The sequence below is a fragment of the Sceloporus undulatus genome, chromosome 5 (genome assembly GCF_019175285.1).
Source record: "Sceloporus undulatus isolate JIND9_A2432 ecotype Alabama chromosome 5, SceUnd_v1.1, whole genome shotgun sequence".
Classification (NCBI taxonomy): Eukaryota; Metazoa; Chordata; class Lepidosauria; order Squamata; family Phrynosomatidae; genus Sceloporus; species Sceloporus undulatus.
The window spans coordinates 41,204,109-41,224,720 of record NC_056526.1 but is presented as its reverse complement, the minus strand read 5'-3'; the positions used below and the strand labels follow the sequence as shown (position 1 = coordinate 41,224,720).

Sequence of the window (20,612 nt, the reverse complement as noted above, 5' to 3'; positions counted from 1 at the left end):
TATTGAAATAGATCTAGATAATCCATTTTGTGTAGAAAACCTGAAGCTGACAGACCCACACATGTTCTAGAACCTTGCCCCAAAAGGGATTTTGTGAGACTAGTTGGTAATGATTTAGTGTAGTTGAGTTCAGGGGGAGTCCCCCCCCCCCAATAAAGGCCTCTTTTAGACAAGATAGCACTCTGACTTGCTGCAGTGAGGCAATCATCACTCTCCTTACTCATTTTCTGGCTGCTTTTATAAGCCCGGAAGTGTATGGGCCTAGTTCACATGTGGTGGCTCTTATCTTTCCAAGGATCTTGTCCATATCCTCAGGCTGTGCAAAGGAATCCAATGGTGTGGTCCACACCAACACTTTGTGCCAGCCAGCCTGGCCATGTACTAGGGTTGCGTGGGGGCGGAGCGACCGCACGCCCTGTAGCCCTATTATGTGGCGGTGGTGTAATAATGGTGGCGCCCTGTATACACAGGTGCTTCCATTATTACGTAAGTGCCATGCAGTGTCTGCATGTTGCCGCGCGGTACTTATGTAATGAGTGCGGCAGTGGCGCACTCGTAACGCTGCCCCTGAAGCTTGAAAAGAACCTGCTTTTTGCGGGTTCTTTTTTCGCTGGAGGGAAGCTGCGCAGTTTGGCAGCTGTGGCTTCCCTCCAGAGGAAAAACAGTCACTGGCAGGCCACTGCTTTTCGGCAGTCTGTACCAATACAGCAGTCTGCACCAATAACACAGGATAAGTGGGAGCTAAGATTACATCCACTGGGCCTGTATTAACCACAGCATCCAAGTCAGTTGATTCAACCAAGGAAGTCACAGCCCTGAGTTTGTAAGAAATGAGCAGAGCTGTTGATAACCAGGTGACCTGGTGATCTCTCATTGATAGGGTCATAATAAGTCAAAGTTGCCTTGATTGCAAACAACAGTGAGGGCAACACAATCTTTTTTTTTTTTTTTTAAGAACTGGGATTTCATTAAGCAAACCACAATCCAAAGACTATATGCAACCACTGAAACTATGAAATAGATGCAAAATAAAAGTGCTGTTAGCATTCTGAAGGCACCCATCCATCAATATGCTGTGTTCCATCCCAAATCCTTACAATATTTATCTACTTAATTTATATCTACTTTTGTATCAGCATGGATCCCAAGGTGGCCTACAAGAATGGTTCATTGTGCTATTTTGAAAGATGCCATTTCTTTCCTTGGAGTCAGCCTTAAAACTCAGCCTGAAATATGGGACTAGCTCTTAGCTTATATTTAACACCAAACTTTCTGTTGCTATGTTTTTGAGACAAGAGAACTCCATTTACCCTATAAAACTGCTTTTCAGACAAAAAGGAAAAGGAGAGATGGGGTGTAGTGGTGAGGACTTACTGCAAGATTCTTGAATGTGTGGCCCTCCAGTGGTTGTTGAACTGCAGCTTCTATTAGCCTTGGGCAGGAGAGCCAAGAGTGAGGGCTGGTGAGAGTTGCTGCCCAATCACATCTGGAGGGCCATGAGTTGCCTATCCTTGGCTTAGTGGAAATGGGCAAAGGAGAATGAAAACATAAAGGTGAGAGAGAGGATATAAGATGGAGAAACTGGATAGAACATAGATAGGAGGAATGAGGATGAGTGAGCAGAAGAGAGCAAAGTATGAAAAGCATGAAAGCAGAAGAAAACAAATTACAAAACAGAGAAAAGGGTGGATGCCTGCAGCATCACTATCTGTTGTATCATAAGTCACTCACTATGCTATTTTTCAACCTCTCCTTTCATCCTTTTTTCTTTTTGCCATAGTCTTTGTGTAATGTCTTTCAGCACTTAAACCAAACCCTGCATACTTTTTAGAAATGTATCTCAAGCCTCTCTTCCCCAGAGATGAAGACACTGTTCCTTGTGGCTAGCTCTGCTAAAGTCTTTAAAAAGAGAAGCTATATTCCATGGACAAAGGGCTCCATCTGAAAGTGCCTCTGGGATTCCATGCAAGTCTTCTCCAATGGTGTAACAATGCTGCATGGCAGTAGGTGATGGTGGAGGCTGTTGACAAAGTTCTGTTCTTACTCATTTTTAATGCAGCCAGTGTTGCTACTGTAAGGAATAGGCTACAAAAACTGGCTTAAATTTAAGGACACCCAGTTTAGGCACTTAATGAATTGCATCCTTGGTATAACATTGTCCATTAGCTATTTTAGCACCATATTTCAAAACTTCCTCTTGGGGATGATTTGGACTATGGACAGAAATTCTCTCCCAGTTCAGGTGACTGCCACAGGTTGATAATGCCTTCAGGAAATACCCATCTGTTACCAGATGCCAACATTGCTGAATTGCAAATTGTACAGCTGGCGTATGATCTCTCTGGGCAGCTTTGGAGAAAGCAATGTTTAACACTGTGAGACTACATGTCAAAGGGAAATGTAAACATATTCAGTCAAAGAGCAGGGCCTTTTCAGAAAACTGGTGTCATTTGTATTTCAATTTTTGAGTAAGAGAACTGGTGGAATGCAGAAAAGGATAGGTTAGTATGAATGGGTACTTTGTTCTTCAACAAGAGAAAATCAAATTGGTTCTTTGCTCTGGTGCTAGGGAATTCTCATTTATGAAGTTCATTTAAACTGTATTGAGCAAGATGCCTTGGCATGTGACTGTTTTGGACAGTAAGCAGTCAATGAAATTGCACTCATATTTTATGAAAGAAATATGAAAGAAAAAGCAAATCACCTTTCTTCTGATACAAAGCAACAACCCAAAACTGAGTCAACTTCCAAAAGCAAACACATCCTATCAAGCACGAGGATGCCTTCCTCCTATCCTCTGCCACCTTAAGGCTTCTTGGATTGCTCACTTTTTCAAGAACCAAACCTCATTGCGTCTCCCATAAGGTTTCATAGGAGGATCGTAGCCATTGCAAAAATAAAAGTCTTTATGGTAAGTGTCTTTGTCTCCCAAGGCAGAAGTCAGCTTGGCTGCATAAGTCACATAATCTGCTTCTTTGGCATAGCCTCCAAATTGCCTATGAACAAAGAGAAAAATAATACTGGAGGATTATTGGACAGATCCAAAAGAGAAACTGCATCTAAGGAAATAAAGGCCCTGTCCAAAGGCCAAGCGAGGATTTGAACCCTGTTCACCAGTGTCATAGTCCAACACTCAAACTTTCCTAAGGGACCCACTCCTCTGCAGCTGCAGTGGTTCAACTAGTGAATGACACTTGTCTCCCAGTGTTGTTGTTGCTGTCTATGTTTAAGTCATTTCTGGCTTATGGAAACCCTGAAGCAAACCTATCACAGGGTTTTCTTGATAATATTTGTTCAGGGGGGCAGGTTGCCTTTGTCTACCTGTGAGACTGAGAGAGTATGACATGCCCAAGGTCACTGAGTGGGTTTCCATGGCTGAGCTGGAATTCAAATCCTGGTCTCCAGAGCTGTAGTCCAGTGCTCCAACCACTGCACCATGCTGGCTGTCTACAAAGTACCAGTCACATTTTTGCAGAGGAGAGGAGCAGCTGCTGCTATTAAACAACATACAGCAGGACATACACTCTTCTGACATTATGTCTAGTTACACACTTAGCAGCAGACTGAAGAGGCTGACATAGGGTTTCTTTTGACTTTCTAATGACATAGCTGACACCTTAAAAGGCTGTTAGCACATCAAAGAAATGTTGATGGTGGCTTACACTGTACAGCATATAAAATTGATAATGTGCTTCAAGAAGCAAAACATGTCTCATTTAACCTACCTTTTAACTCATCATTTTTCACAAACACAAACTTCATCCGATTAAGTCAAATGACAAATCTAACCCATTCCCAGGTATGGGGAAAGAGTCCATGAAAAGAGATTTGAGGGACTTTGGTTTAAAAAACAAAATGGAGGCACGGGAGGAAAAAAAGAGGATCAGCTTCTATTTGACCAAGTGTCAGTCATGGCCAGAATCGACATGTGTATTTAGTGGCAATTTCCCGAGATGTCATTCAAGAGAATCATCTACCATAAAGGCATGAAGTGTTGCTACAGTTAAGGCAACTGATCTGAAGGGAACATTTGCTGGAGAAGCCTAACATGACATTCCATGTCAGAAGTCAGACAGAATGAGGAAACCACGGCTTCATATTCCATTCACTGTGTCCATATAATTACAGTTGATCCCCAGCCCTCTCCTGGATGGAGTTGGGGGGGGGAGATCCATTTTGAAAGATGATCCATGATAGCAGACACTGTCACAATAATCACAATAAAGTTTAGTTCTCTCATGACATGAGAGTGACACTGAAAGGCCACTTCTGTTTAGATGATCTAGAATGGCACTTCCCTCCATGTGCACAAACCTGCTCCCCAACTGGAAGCAATAGCACATTCCTCTTGCTTTGCTCAAAAGAGCTGCCACATCGAAACTGACAAGTCTATTTATTCTCCATACAGTTGTTTGTGTTACACATAGATTTGGCACTCTAGGCTTTGATAGAACACTGTTGCAAAAGAGTGGAGGAACTGCCCTAGTGGTTCAAAACTATAGCTCAACTAACTCACTTCTGCTCTTTAGCCTTCTTGCATCATTAGCATTTTAATACTAGGATATTTTCTCTTCAAAAATGGTAATTATGACAGATTCCCACAGATCAACAGAGATCTCCCCCTGGGGCATAAGAGAAGTTGTAAAGTTGTACTTTCTACACGGGTACCCTCCTATACTTTGGACTACAACTCCCATAAGCCACAGACAGGGTGGCCATAGGATGACAAGGTACTAGGTTGTGGAAGGGATTGCAAAAATAAGAACTGACTTTAAATCAACAAACCCAACATCTGTGTGCATATTTTAACTTGGACAAGTAGGAAAGGCAGATGCATCCCTCTTTCAATGTCCAGACAAGGTTGTTCAAAATTCATGCTCAAAAAGTGCATAGATCCTCCACTGGGCAGAGATAAACATTTAGGACTGAATAGCTAACCAAGGGCATGTACACACTACAGAATTATAGTGCTATATCCCATTTTAACTGCCATGGCAACATTCTATAGCATGATGGGATTTGTAGTTAAGGCATTCAAATGCTCTGGCTGAGAATGCTAAATACCTCTCTAAACTGCAAACCCCAGTGTTCCATAGGATGTTGCCATGGCAGCTAAAGTGGAATATAGCACTATAATTGTGTAGTGTGTAACCCAAATCACACACTAACAGGTATAGTGGAAAACAGATACGGGTGATACACACACACACACACACACACACACACACACACACACACACACACCTGGGGTGCACCATACATAACATGTACTTATTCGATCAAGCTCTGCTCTTTGAACTACCATATACAATATACTTGTCTATAAGTCTAAAACTTTATGCCCAAAAACTGACCCCAAAATCCTAGGTTGACTTATTTATGGGTCAGTATGGTAATGTGATAGCAGCTCTTTCAGATTTCACCATGTAGTTTCTTTCTCTCCTGAGCCAAGCTGATAGAGTCCTTGGTGACTGATTGACTGCTCTTTGTTAAATAGTCCCTCTCCCACCCGAGCGCTTTGCTCTCTTGGGAGTTAAGGCTGAAACACTGAAGCCTCATATTGATTGCTGCTTTTCTCTTGATGCTTGCTTGCACACACTGAAGGAGCCTCCAAGTTTTACCCTTGACCTATCCACAGGTTATGTTAGAATCCATAATTTCGGCCCCAAAACTTGCCCTCAGTTTATACGTGAAGTTGACTTATAGTCGAGTATACACAGTACTTTTTGCTCAGGATATGCATTCTTAGCATATTCTAAAGAAATGGGTACACTACAAACATGCAAAAGCATTCCATTATGACTTTCACAATGGAGGTCTGAATCCTGGCTACAGGACAGGGATCTATTTAATTAATCTTGGCTGCATGCTCTGAGAAGAAACAAATGAAGACTTATTAACTTGTGCTTTCAGAGTGTGTGACATTTTACAGTGTCATGTAAGTCAACAATGCAATGTTTTGTCATAGAGAATTTCCAGTTTGCATTTCAACAATGGAACCATGATGGCCATAAAGCCATGCTGCCAGAATTAGGCCATGTTTCCAGAAGTGCACACACTGATCTTTTCAAGGATGTGAACATTTCTGTGAAATGTAAACCAATCCTACTTCTTGTCCTACAAAAGTAAAAGGCAACATCCTTCCTCTGTGAATTGGGAATTCAGAACTCCTCATCTCCACAGAAAACTGTAGCTACAGCTGTAGTTTGGTCAAATGATCAGAAATTCTGTTCAGGCACTGCTGATCTGGGAATTGTAAACCTGTGAGGAAGGGGAGAAAACCTTTTCTATCTATAAAGTCTTGTCTCACGATCTGGAACAACTGAAAACAGGTATTTGGGATCATGTGGATATCCTCCACAGAGAGCGGAGACTCTTCATTTACAAAAGGTGCCTTCCACACATATGGGGCAGTAGAAGGTTTGATGAAGAGAGAGGAGCTAGTGCACTCTCCCACCTCCAATATATTTATAATCACAGCCTATGAATAAGTCTAGAGATCCTCATAAATATAAAATAGTGGATGACTATGCCAACTTCTCTCAGAACTCGCTTAGGATACCTACGTGGAGCAAACAGTTATTTCCTCTCTTTCTTCAATTTGAATGCTCTCATCAGTAGGTGTAGGAGGATTTGCCTGGAACTGGCTTGGGATTCGTAACAAGACTTTCACCTTATGCTTCAAGGATCCATCATCTTCAGGAAACACAGTGGTACAGACTGGTGCCATCATCCCCATCCCAGCTCCTAGAAGAAAAACACTAATCACAGATTCTGGGAGTATCTGCATGATACAGTTGAAACAGTTTGCTATCACTTCAATTGCCACAGCTCAATACCACAGAGTCCTGAGGACTTTTGGTTACTTCCTTTGTTGTATATGCATATGTATGCTGTAAACCGCTTTGATCATAGGAAAAGCGGTATACAAATAAAAATATTGTTATTGTTATTATTATTATTATTATTATTATTATTATTATTGTAGTCTGGTGAGGGATTTAGAATTCTCTGCTACAGAGATATAGTATTGTAGTCTATGGGACTGGGCTACAGCAATGTAGCAGAGAATTTTTACCAACCTACAAACCCCAAAATCCACTTATCATGGCACAATGGCTGTTAAAGTGGTATTGAATTGCTCCAATTCTGCATGTAGAAAGGGCTTGTGGTGGAGGTAGTGGGGTTTCCCCCAGGCCTTGCAAATATACAATTACATGGCTGAGGAATGAAGGAAATCAAGAAAGCATGCAAAGTAGGAGAGGGGAATCTCTGGCCCATGAACTGAATTGGGTCAACTGAATTTTTGGAAGAGGCTCTGGCACTTCCCCAAAGCCCTCCCTCCTGACTAAAGTATTGTAATACCATATCCTACAGGAATCTAAATAAAGCTTATCTGTGTGCATGTTGGAGATGTGGGCAGTGGAGAATATCTGATCTCTCACTGAAAGCTTCTTACCCTGGTCATTGCTCCCTCCAACATATTTGAGGAGTTTCAGTACAGCTTCATTGATGGCCTCATCAAACGGTTTTCCAGTAAGCTCTACTGTAGCAAACTTTCCACCTTCATATGTCCTTTCCTCAAAGGCCACTTCGTCCTAGTAAAACACAGTAAAATAAATTCCCAGACAGACAAAACCCTAATGTCTCTTGGAAGAAAAATAAGTCAATCTCCACAACAAGCACTATACAGGAATCCCTGCAGTTCAAAGACCCCTGCAAGGAAGATCATACAAATGTGGTTGCCATATTCAATGTATAGTTTTGGAGAGAAAAAACACACTGGTCAGTGATATAATTGTTTTAGACATTACACATTTCCTTACAGTTATGTATCACTCAGAGGAAATGAAATGAACATGTACACATACCAGTCAAGCATCAGAGAAAATCAAACTTGATCATTATCTGTAATATTAAACACGGCTGGTGTTGATAATTTGATAGATAACCAAGGGCTGCTTCAGACGGAGCAAACTTGTTGACAGGTTATGGTGTTTGTTGTTGTAGTTCTTTTTAAAAAATTTTTATACTGTCCCACTACAAACAGCCCTCCAAAGGATTGGACTGAGAGGAGAAGGAAGCAATAACAACTGGCAAATTCCAAGGAATTACATCATAAGAACTTATGCTTCATTAGGTCAGCCTGGAAAAATGAAGATCCTCCAATCTTGGAAGAATGGTTATTAAAACTGCAAGAATTAAAAGAAATGGATAGATTAACATTTATGATTAACAATAAATCAAAGGACAAATTGACAGAAGATTGGCTTCCAGTATTACAATACTGGGAAGATATTTTTGGGATTCAAAAAGATATATTGATTTAAGATTATTTAGGAAACAAACACAAAAGAAGTATGACATTATGAATTTATTTTATCTCATAGAAAGTATATCCTATATATCCATTTCATAATTTTAGTCATCATATTAGATTGAGAAGTAGACAAAAGGAGAAGAGCCCTTCATTTTTGTTAGATTTGAAATCTGTATGGAATATTATATGTACAAAGAAGATAATCAATAATGATGCAAAGCAGAAAATGACCACATCAAGGTCAATGTATTGAGTAAATATCGAGTAACATTGTAAAAAAAAAAAGAAGAAAGAAAAACTCTGAGAAGCATGGGAGGGGGTTCAACATGGTTAAGACAAATGGTTTGTAGAAGGTTTGTAAAAGGAGCAAAAATGTTTAAAAACAAAATCTAAGGGGCATTTCCTGCAGCAGGTCAGTGAGGAATGAGTATGCTTATTAGTAATAGAATCCTGAATGTCAGTTGAATCAGAAAACCAGCTGAGAATGGGATGCAAATTTTAAAGAAGGGCATGGCTGGCTAGTACCTTGAAGAGAAATGCTTCTAGAAAGTTAAGGAGACACTTCATTTCCCACTTTTTTCTCTCTTTGCCTTGGAGATGTTGCTGGAAAAAAATGGGAGTCGTAATCCAATATATCAGAGGGACACCAGGTTGGAGGTAGCTGGATTTGAAGAAGAGACTAGACTGGCTGGAGGTCCAAAAGCTCACCAAGTCTACCATTTTCTTTCCCACAGTTTCCAATCAATAACGCCCACAAAAAAGAAAGTTCACTTTCAGCCCATCACTGCATCTTGTTGCAATGAATTCCTCGTACCTATTATGCACTGGGTGAAAAAACAGTTTCTTTTATCTTTCCTGAATATACTAGCAAATTATTTTTATGAGATGACCCCAAAGTTAATGCTGTGTGAGGGAGGGAAAAACCTATCTATATCCACATTCTTCACACCATGGGTCATTCTGCAAATCTCTGTCACAGCCTCCCTAAAGCTAGTGCCCTCCAGATATTTGAGACCACAGTGCCCACTCTGGCAGAAGATGGTAGAAGATGTAGTCCAACACATCTGGAGGGTGCACAGACATTTTGCTTTTCATATGTTTCCCAATACTGCAATTGTATATTCTGTCCCTTTTCTAATAGCCCCTTGCATTGATTTTTATCCTTTTCACAGCTGCTGCCAAAGGTTTTAAAGCTGTTGTATAAATTGCAGGTTGTATAAATCAGTTGCTTTTAAAAACATGCCAAGAATGTTTGCTGGTTGTAAGTTTGTATTTGCTTTCATTATTTACATGCTAATGTGTAAGGCAATCAAATATTGATTGACCTGCCACCGGTTTGTCTCTAAGCACTCCTTGTCATTTTTCCAATAGAACAAGGCTAAGGGAGGAGCACTTGATAAACAGGTTCTTTTAGCTGGGCTTCAGGAGAGGTGTGCGAGTGCACCTGGGGAAAACTGTGGATTTGACAAGCTACTGAGAAGGGAAAGGCGAGGAAGAAGGATTGGCACAGACCACATAATCTTAGCGCATGATGTGCAGCTGCTATGAGGCTGCTGGTTATTCTGGAAAAACAGAAAATGCGTCAACAAATAGGCTTTTGTTCATTATTTGGGCAGGACAGTATATCAGGGCTGAAGACTTCTTTTAAAAAGGGCTGCTCAGTGTAATATACAAAGAGAGATTCAAAACAGAATGTCGGTGTGGTGTTCTAGCTGGGATGCTTCATTTTATAGACTGGAATGCCACTGAAGTTGAACTTCATAAGGCAGCACCACATGTAACATAAGATCAGAAGAGTCCTGCTGGATATCAGGCCAAGGTCTATCTAATTCAGCATCTTGCTCTTATCAGCAGGCCATCAGATGTTTCTGAGAAGCCCGTGGCAGGCAAGAAGAGAACTGCCCCCTCTTGCTATTATTCTCCAGCAACACCTATTCAGAGTCACTTGGCCTCTGAATCTGGAGGTGAGTTTGTAGACAGATCCCAGATACATTAGTTCTGGGCCAAAAAGGAGAGAGCAGTTCTGGGCATAATGACACCAACTGCGTATGTTGAAAATGGGTGGGAATCATGCTGCTGAGGAAGTAGAGTGAAGTCTATGAAAGCTCATGCTGCCAACTTCTTTATTTCAGTTAGAAGCTTATCGCTCACATTTTAAAACTAGCTCCAGCTTCCCAGGCTGGAGATGGGATGCGGGATGGAGGTGGGGATTATCACTCACTAAATTGCTGCTGAACCACTGGCCACCATCAGCCCGGGTCCCAGCCATGCTCTGCCAGCACTTTTGTGTTGGTGGGAGGGATGGTGGGTTTTATCTTGTACTATTGTATTTTCACTTTTATTGTGAGCTGCTTCAATCCTGCCAGAAGAGGTGGGATAAAATTATTATTATTATTATTATTATTATTATTATTATTATTATTATTTTGAAAGCTTCCAACTTCTAAAAAGTGCTGATGGAGCACGGCTGGGACCCGGCTCGAACCCAGGCTGATGGTGGCTGGTAGTTTGGCGGCGATTTAGTGTGTGATAATCCCTGCCTCCATCCCGTATCCCAGCGCTAGCCTGGGAGGTTGGAGCTGGTTCAGAAAGGTGAATGATAAACTCCTTAGTCTCAAAGGTGCTACAAAATCTCTCTACATACTGATTCTACAGACTAACATGGCTATATCTTTGAATTCTACCTATAGATGTTGTTAGACTTCAACTGCTCCATTCTTCACCATTGGCTGTGTGGCTACGCCTGATGGAAGCAGCTGTCCAAAAACATCTGGAGCACCTCTCACTCCTAGTTTAAGCACTGGACCAAAAGAGATGAGCTGTAAAATACACTTAATAATAATAATAAAATAATAATAAAATGTTTATTTATATCCCACCTCTTCCATTCTGGGGATCGAGGCGGGTAACAGCATACAATATACAACAATAAAAAAAACCAAGCCCCACAAGACCCCAGCCCAACCCTCCCACCCAAGTATAAAATTAAACAATAAAACATGGTTAAAAAGTACATAACAATACGTCAAAATGAATAAACAAACCACGAATAAGAAAAATAATAAAAGGAGGGGGATTCAATTGGTTCTGGACATTATCAATCGGGGAAGGCCTGCCGGAAGAGAAAGGTTTTTGTTGCTTTTTTGAAAGCCTTGAGCAAGGATAATTGGCGAATTTCTTCTGGCAGGTTATTCCAAGTTTTTGGAGCAGTGACAGAGAAGGACCTCCGGGAGGTCACTGCCAGTCTAATCTTTCTAGATTGTAAGAGTTTATCCCTGGAGGATTGGAGTGTATGGGAAGGACTGTATGGGAGGAGGCATTCCTTCAAGTAGACTGGACCCAGGCCATGTAGGGCTTTATAGGTGATAACCAACACCTTGTACTGTGCACGGAAGCTAATAGGCAGCCAATGTAATGATTTTAAAATGGGTGTAATATGGCCGAACTTGGATTTTCTGGTGACCAGGCAGGCTGCCATGTTTTGTATCAATTGGAGCTTCCAGACGTGGCACAAAGATTGTCCCACGTAGAGCACATTGCAGAAATCAAGACGAGAGGTTACTAGAGCATGTATGACCGTTTCTAGGTCCCGCTGCTCCAGGTAGGGGCGCAACTGGCGTTATCAGCCAAAGCTAATAACAGGCACTCCTGGCTGTCACATCAATCTGAGAAGACAGTTGAAGTGATGAATCCAGGAGCACTTCCAAGCTGCGGAAAAGTCTTTCATGGGAATTGTGACCCCATCTAGAACTGGCAAACTTATCTCCATACCCAGATTGGGGTTACCTATCACGAGTACCAACACCTTGTACTGTGCCCAGAAGCTAATAGGCAGCGTTTTATTTGGATTCATCTTAAATCTATTTTCCCTCATCCAATCCATTACCAACTTCAGGCAGTCATTCAGGGGGGATATGCCCTCCTTGGTCACTGAAACTGTCCAAGACATAGAGAAATAAATTTGGGTGTCATCAGCGTACTGATAACACCCAGCCCCATGTCTCTGGATGATCTCACCCAGCAGCTTCATGTAAATGTTAAACAGCATGGGGGACAGAATGGCGCCCTGAGGGACGCCAGATGTCAGCTCTCTCATAGAGGAGCAGCTGTCCCCCAGTATCACCATCTGGAATCTGCGCGAGAGGTAGGAACGTAGCCACTGCAAAGCAGAGTCAGCGGTTTAATGTGTCTTTTAAAAAATCTTCCATATAACAGACACAAGGTCACACCTATTTGGTTCAGACAGCAGTGTGCTATGATTCCATTTTAACTGTCATGGCAACATCCTATGTAAACCGTATGGATTTGCATTTTGGTGAGACAGCAATTCCAAATGCTCTTCCCTAAACTGCAAATTTCATGATTCCATAGGATGGAGTCATGGCAGTTAAAGTGGGAATCATAGCACTGCAATGTATGTAACGTGAATGGTGGTCTGAGGAACAAAAGAGGGGATTAGGAGCTTCAAAAACAGGTTTGGAGCCACATTCAACACCTGAGATACAATTCTCCCACTCCTGTTCTGTGGACTTGATCAGTTCCAATAACTATAATTGAGTATTGAATCAAGCTTTGTGCCTCACCTAGGGCTGCTGTTAGGTTTAAAGCATCACTTTCAACTCCCAGGAAGGCGGGGGGATATGATTATGAGAAGTGGCAGAGGAAAACATGTATATTAGTACTGATCAGAGTAGGAAAGGGGACATATCTAGCTGTGAAACAGCAAGTAATTTGCATTCCTCCCTCTGTGGAAAGAAGAGTTATGATTTTTGGTGGCCATAATAACGCTGCTTGATCTAATATCATATGCCACTTGGCCCTAGCACTTAGTTCTTCACACATTACTCTCTTCAGTCTGAAATTAGTTTCATACAGGGAAGAGAAAATGAACACATTATCAAACATACCATTTTATTTGTATTGGATGGCTGCAGATCCACAAGATTACACAAAGAAGCTATAGGGGATTTAAGAGATGCCTTTCACTACCCATCCTGATGAGTAAAATGCTATGGACAAGCTACATGGTTCCTCTGCAGATAATTGTGAATCATTATCTCTACCACAAATATAACTGGCATGCTGTCCTGTGTGTTTCCTGAGGATGTTTTGTACTTTCCTATATGCCCAACAAGGCCAGATTCAGCAGCTGCAGCTGAGAGTTGGTGGCCTGTCATAAAAATGACAGCAAACCTAATACCAAATTACAGTGGGATTTGGTTCTGGGATCCCTCATGGATACTAAAATCCATGGATGCTCAAACCCTATTAAATACAATGGCGTAGTAAAATGGTGTCCCTTATACAAGATGGCAAAATAAAGCTTTGGTTTTTGATATGTATATATCTTTTGAATATTTTCAAGCTGTGGATGCTTGAGTCCATGGATAAAAAAATCCGTGGATGTGGAGGACTGACTGTACTGTGAGACTGGATTGTGCAGTAAATGATGGGGAGGAAGAAAGGATCAGATTCTCCCTCATGTACTTATCCAATTCTAGAGATGCTTTTCTGAGGATCTCCTCTGGGCACCCTCCCAAATAAAGCAAATTCTGGTGGCCCAGTCCAAATTACACAGAGTATCATCCTACAATGGCAGCATGAGGTATGTATCCCCATCCAGACCAGTGGCTGCAGATGAATGTGAGGCACAGTAATAATGACCTTCTCAGAGGTTCATCTGGCACTTTCTTGATGGCCATTTCACTACCAGTTGAGGAAAACATCTTATTTTCCAAGGCCTTTAAAAATTGTGAGACAGGATCCATTGCATTTTGTTTTTGGTATTTGGCTGCCACTAAAACCACTTTTATTTCTCTCTGATATGGGGTATTTTAAGGCTATAAATTAATGCATGATTAAAGGGGCATTTGTGGCTTTATATTATATTTTAAAAACTTGTGAGCCACCCAGAGAACTTGGGCAGCCTAAACAAAGGCTGTGTGAATGAAGAAAACTATCTGGGTGCCTCAAGTGTAGTAAAAGGCACAGCTGGACTTTGGTCTATCTCTGAAAGTGGGGAACATTGACTTTTATAGGAAGGAAGGTTTGTTCCTTTTGAAGAAAAGTGGCCCCAGACATTATGCAACCCTGGGACATGGCAGCACGTAGTATATTGGGAGAGGCCATCTGGAGCATTTATTGCTCAACAATAACCTTAATTATGGATTTTCTTTTTAAAAGCCACCTCTGGAGCCTGTGCTAAAGCAGCCAAATGCCATCTACATAGCACCCTTTGAATATTATTGACTGAGAAGTTTGCTATCCAAGATCTAACCAGACCTAGACCTGTTTAGCTTCCACAATGTAGCTGCCTTATGTGTGTCTAAGAGAACCAGTGGTGTTGCAGTAGGGCTCTAGAAGACAAGGACTGCATCTACACGGCAGAAATAATGCAGTTTGACAATGCTCTAACTGCCACGGGTCCATCCTATGGAATCCTGGGATTTATAGTTTGACATAGCAACAGAGATCTCTGACAGAGAAAGCTACATATTTCAGAAAGCTACAAACGCCATAGCACTGAGCTATGGCAGTCAAAGTTATGTCAAACCGTATTACTTCTGCGGTGTGGATACAGCCTAGTTTACACATCTACAGATAGAGAAAGCTAGGTATCTCACAAAACTACAAATCCCATAGCAGTGAGCTATGGCAGTTAAAGGTGTGTCAAACTGCATTACTTCTACAGTATGGATACAGCCTAGGGGAGAGAAGCAGGCAAGAAACAACAGGCCTCTGCCTGCCAAGAAGAAGAGCCCTCCCCCGACCTCCATCTTGAGGGGAGAGAAGCAGAGTTTTTTTTTTTTTGGTTTTTTTTTTGTTACTTGCTTTGTTGTATATGCATATGTATGCTGTAAACCGCTTTGATCATAGGAAAAGCGGTATACAAATAAAACATGTTATTATTATTATTATTATTATTAGTTTACACATCTACAGTCAGAGATGGAAATCAAGTGGGATGACTATGGGCAAATTATATTCTCTCTTGTTGTCTGTTGTTGTTAGCTGCTTTTGAGTCGATCACAACTCATGGCAACTCTGTGAATGAGACATCTCCAAACCCCGCTATCCTCTACCTCAGGGGTAGGCAACCTTTTTGAGCCGGGGGCCGGGTTGCTGTCCCTCAGACAACTGGGGGGCTGAAGCTGAGGGGTGGAGCTTCCACCCTCAAGGGGCGGGGCTGCATGCTGGGGGTGGAGCTTCCACCCTCCAGGGGCGGAGCCACATGCCGGGGGCAGAGCTTCCACCCTCCGGGGGCCAGGATTCCTCCTCTTTGTCGGCCCCTGACGGGGCCCCAGGCCCTGTCAGAGGCCAGGAAAGAGCCGGCAGGGGCCGCCAGTGCTGGAGGCCTCCCACTCTTTGCCGGGCAAAAAAGCTGGCGGGGGGGGGGCGCCAGCGCTGGAGGCCTCCTCTTCTTTGCCGGTCCCTTTGCCATCGCTGGGGCCCTCCAAGAGGGTTCCGGTGGCGGCAGCGGGCCTCCGGGGCCCTCTTGGAGGGCCCCGGCCACCGCAACGGGCCTCCCAGAGGCCAGCTGCACCGTCGGAGCCCTGTAGCAGGAGGGCCCCGGCTATGGCATCGGGCCTCCCAGGGCCCCGGCCACCGCAACGGGGCTCCCAGAGGCCCACTGCCACTGCCAGAGCCCTGTAGCAGGGCCCCGGCAACTGCAACGGGCCTCCTAGAGGCCCCCTGCTGCCACCGGAGTCCTGTTTGAGGGCTCCGGTGGCCGCAGCGGGCTTCCTAGGGGCTGCCAAAGTCTCACGCGACCTTTATGCGGTTGTACAAGACTTCGCCTCTAGGCCATCGCCATTTTGTTTCTCAAAATGGTAGTGAAGTCTCACGCAACCTCCGGAAAGGTCTCGCGAGACTTTGCCGCCATTTTGAGAAATAAAATGGCGGCACCCGGAGCGGCGAAAAGCCTCAAGCGGGCGGCGGCAGGAGTGGGCAGGGGCCGGCCGAAAGGCCTCTTCGGGCTGCATCCAGCCCGTGGGCCGGAGGTTGCCGACCCCTGCTCTACCTTCCTGAGCAGGTCCAGCAGGCTCAGACCCATGGTGTCCCTGATCAAATCTATCTATCTGGCATATGGTCTTCCTATCTATCTACTGCCCTCCATCCTCCCCAGCATCATTGTCTTTTCTAATGAGTTGTGCAGTCTCATTATGTGGCCAAAGTATGACAGCCTCAATTTAGTCATCTTGGCTTCCATGGAGAGTTCTGGCTTGATCTGTACTAGGACCCACTTATCTGTCTTTTTAGCTATCCATGGTATCTTCAGCATTCTTCTCCAGCACCACATATCAAATGAATTAATTTTCTTCCTATCTGCTTTCTTCACTGTTTAGCTCTCACAGCCATATATGGTACAGTCGGCCCTTCTTATACACAGATTTCTTATACACAGATTCAAGCATCCACGGTTTGAAAATGTTCAAAAAAAGTATAAATTTCAAATATCAAACCTTGATTTCCCATTTTTTTTGTAAGGGACACCATTTTGCTATGTCATTATATTTAATGGGACCTGAGCATCCACGGATTTTGTTATCCATGGGGAATCTTGGAACCAAACCCCAGCGGATAACAAGGTTCCACTGTAATAGGAAGGCAATGGCTAGGATCTTGTCTAGTTTTTTCACAGTTGCCTTTCCCATTCCTAATCTTCTTCTGGTTTCTTGACTGCAGTCTCTGTTCTGATCAGTGTTTGATCCAAGATATGGGAAATCTTTAACTATTTCTATTTCCTCATTACCTAGGTTGAATTTATGTAAATCCTCTGTGGTCATTATTTTTGTTTTCTTTAAGTTTAACATTATACCTGCCTTTGCACTCCCTTCTTACTAAAGAAAGTCAGATTCTTACTGAAGAATGTCAACAACCTAAGATATGCAGATGACACGCTACTACTAGCAGAAAACATCACAGACTTGGGACAATCACTAAAGAGATTGCCCAAAATCTGTGATGATTTTTGCTAGTTGTAGGGTGTCATCTGCAAATCTTAGGTTGTTGATATTCCTTCCTCCTATCTTCACTCCTTCTTCTGTGTCCAAGCCTGCTCTTTGTGTGATATTTTCTGCATACAAGTTGAATAGATAAGGCGAAAGAATGCAGCCTTGCCTGACCCCTTTGCCAATCGGGAACCATTATGTTCCTCTGAATTCTGTTTTTACAGTTGCCTCTCTTGTCCAAAGTACAGATTCCTCTTCAGGACTATCAGATGTAGTGGCACTCCCATTTCTTTAAGAACATTCCATAGCTTTCTGTGATCTATGCAGTCAAAGGCCTTGCTATAGTCTATAAAGCAGATGCTAATTTTTTTCTGGAATTCTTTGGTTCGCTCAGCCTAAGAAAAAGACTCACCTCCTCCGAACAAACCTTGCCAGGAAAATTCTAAAATTGGGTTGCCATGAGTCAAAATCAATTTTTTATACACACAACAGTATGAGAATAGTGTGGCCTTCTATATGTGGGTAGAACTGAGAGACATTGCCATGTTAGTCTGGGATATCAGTATGCAAAGGGATCTTGTAGCACCTTTGAAACTAATTCTGTGAAAGAAGTTGTAGCCTAAGTTTAGAATAAATAGATTACCCCACGACACACTTACAGTGCTGCTATTCTGCTTTCCCTGTGCAGACTGCCTCCTGGGATATTCTGTGATCTGTAGTTCAGTGAGGCCTAAAAGCTTTCTGGCTGAGAATTCTAAATGCCACTCCCTAAACTACAAATCCCAGAATGCTACAGGAGGCAGCCCGAGCAGTTTAAATGGAATAGCAGCATTATAACAATATAGTGTGGTAATCTCCTTGGTCTACTTCCTCAGATGTACAGTGAACCGTGGAATAGACCAAGGGTGCACCTACATTGTAGAAATAATGCTGTTTGACCCCAGTTCCCTACAGAATCCTGGGATCTGTAGTTTTGACAGGCACCAACATGCTATGGCTGAGAAGGCTAAAAACCTTTTAAAGCTGTAGATCCCAGGACTCCATAGGAGTATCTAGAATCATAGAATCACCATTGGAAGAGACCCCAGTCCAACCTACAGCACTTAAAGTGGTATCCAGCTGCAGATGCCCCCCAAGGCTATGAAAGCGTGTGCAGCAACATCTTTCCCACAGTTAAGTCTGAAAGGTGCTACTACAAGACCCCTCTTTGCATACTTCCTTAGTGGTTGAATTCAAAAGGCACAGCCCTGTGAAGTCTGGAAAACCAGTATGCAAAGTCCCTCTATATGGGGTTGGAGTGCAAGTCCCAGGATTCCACATACTTGATGGTGTTGCTGGCTTCCAAGGAGCTCCTCTCCCCGTATGCTGTGATTTACCTCGCTCTGTACACTAATTTTTTCTTAATTTTAACACTATTGTATTTTATAGTTTTTAAATGCTGATTATTTAATTGTAATTTTAGTACAGTACAGGGATGGGGGGTTGGGAAAGGACTAATTTTTAACTTTATTGTATTTTCTATGTATTTTTATTGTTGTAACCCGCCTGGATTCCTTGTGATTGGGTGGGCTATAAATAAATCATTTATTATTATTATTATTATTATTATTATTATTATTATTATTATTCTAGTTTGTCAACCTTTGGAGGGCCACAGTGTTCCCAAGACTACATTCTTTTCAACTTGAGTGGTGGCATTCCATACACACACACACACACACACATCACACCTTGCAATAGTCACTTTGCAATGGTCACTTTTCCAGGTGTGTGCTTACAAGAAAGGAAGGAAGAGAAAAAGGAAGGAAGGAAGGAAGGAAAAAGAAAGGAGGAAGGGAGGGAAGGAGGGATGGAAAGAAGGAAGGAAGGAAGGAAGGAAGGGAAAAAGAAAGGGAGAAAGGAAGGAAGGGAGGCAGGATCCCTACCCAGGACCCGATCCTCTGTTGGTGGGAAACTGAAGAACAGGCTCCCTCATTCCTGGAGGCTGAGGCTGCGTCCACACTGCAGCAACAATTGATCCCACTTTAGCTGCCAGGGATCCATGCTATGGTATTCTGGGAATGGTTGTTTGTCACTTTCCCACCAACAGAGGATTGGGTCCTGGGTAGGGATCCGTGGAGATCCTGTCTGCTTTCTTTTCTTTTCTTTTCTTTTCTTTTTTCTTTCTTTCTTTCTTTCTTTCTTTCTTTTCTTTCTTTCTCTTCTCTTTCTTGTAAGCCCAAGCCTGGAAAAGTGACTATTGCAAAACAAACCACAAGGGACTCTTTCCAGAATTCTATATCATGGAGCCCTGGCAGCTCAGGAGGGATCAAACCGGATTGTGGCTGCCGTGTGGACGCAGCCCTGGGCGACCCCCTCCTACCTTCTCCCCCTTGCTGAGGACTTGGCAGGGCCAGACCTCCGCCGAGCCCAAGAGGGCATTTTTGATCATGCCAAACATAATAGGTTCAGGATGGCTGGGTTCCAGTGGCTCCGCTGCGCAGCCCTTCAGCTCCAAGAGAAAAGGGAAGCGAGGCAACTCCGCCTCCGAGAGAGAGAGAGAGAGATCGCCCAGAGGTTAGGCAGCTGCTGCAGGCCCAGCAGAAAAAGCAGGGAAGGAGGGAGAGGAACCAGATGCATCCGCACTGCAGAAAACATCCGGTTTCATACTGTGTTAACTGCCAGGGGTCCAGGCGATGCAATTCTGGCCCTAAGTTATTGCACCAGAGCTATCGTAGGCTTTCCTTGGCAAGTATTCCTCCAGAGTGGGGTTTGCCATGGCCATCCTCTGAGGCTGAGAGAGTGTGACTTGTCCAAGGCCACCCAGTGGGTTCTCTGTGCTCAAGTGGGGATTGGACCCTGATCTCCAGAGGCCTAGTCCTCTATGCCATCCTGGCTCTCAAGTATAATTTACTAAAGTTTTATCACACGAAGGAAAGCGGGAGTTTATCCCATGAATACCCGGGAAAATTGTGTCATTGCATGAAACGATTTCACACAACGTCGCACAAAACCCGCCATTCAAGTGGTCACACAGAAGCATTAACGCAAATCTTTTAACTTTCGGGATTTTGGTGACAATGCATTTTCAATATGGCTGTATTTTCACAATTGCCTGTGATAATCATTCGCAGAATTATTTGCTGTTTTTGCTTTATTTGTGGGATGTTTTAAATGCGCTTTAATCTCTCTTTAATGCTGAAGTTAGCCCCAGTGTGATAAACTCCTTATACAACTCTGAGCAAGACAAATTCTTACAATTATACTTCACTAGCCACAAAACCATCTTGACTGGATTATTTAAATTATTCCTTTCATTTGTCCATTGTGCTGAAATGGAGGAAAACGCTCTTTCAACATTT

The 20,612-nt window shown here is 42.9% G+C and overlaps 1 protein-coding gene across 2 annotated transcripts; it reads right to left on the bottom strand.

The window, feature by feature from the left end:
• Positions 1-2,652: 2,652 nt before the first annotated feature.
• On the bottom strand, positions 2,653-19,790 carry HEBP1 (heme binding protein 1). 2 transcript variants are annotated; one of them, XM_042468269.1, is made up of 4 exons: positions 19,634-19,790; positions 7,460-7,598; positions 6,567-6,747; positions 2,653-2,996 (listed from the first exon to the last, which is right to left on the bottom strand). In XM_042468269.1, the coding sequence occupies exons 1-4, from the start codon at positions 19,709-19,711 to the stop codon at positions 2,825-2,827; spliced, it is 570 nt and encodes a 189-aa protein (XP_042324203.1). In that variant the 5' UTR covers positions 19,712-19,790; the 3' UTR covers positions 2,653-2,824. The 2 variants fall into 2 exon arrangements, with proteins under 2 accessions (XP_042324203.1, XP_042324201.1); XM_042468267.1 differs by lacking the exon at positions 19,634-19,790 and adding an exon at positions 8,846-10,049.
• Positions 19,791-20,612: the final 822 nt, after the last annotated feature.

What these genes read in the sequence shown, in the direction of transcription:
- HEBP1 (XM_042468267.1), bottom strand. Translation starts at nt 9,040, where the DNA reads ATGGTAGACTTGGTGAGCTTTTGGACCTCCAGCCAGTCTAGTCTCTTC. An exon ending in TGGAGGGAGCAATGACCAGG is followed by an intron (nt 6,748 to 7,459) that starts GTAAGAAGCTTT and finishes TTTTTCTTCTAG; the next exon opens with GAGCTGGGATGGGGATGATG. An exon ending in GAAATAACTGTTTGCTCCAC is followed by an intron (nt 2,997 to 6,566) that starts GTAGGTATCCTA and finishes CTTTGTTCATAG; the next exon opens with GCAATTTGGAGGCTATGCCA.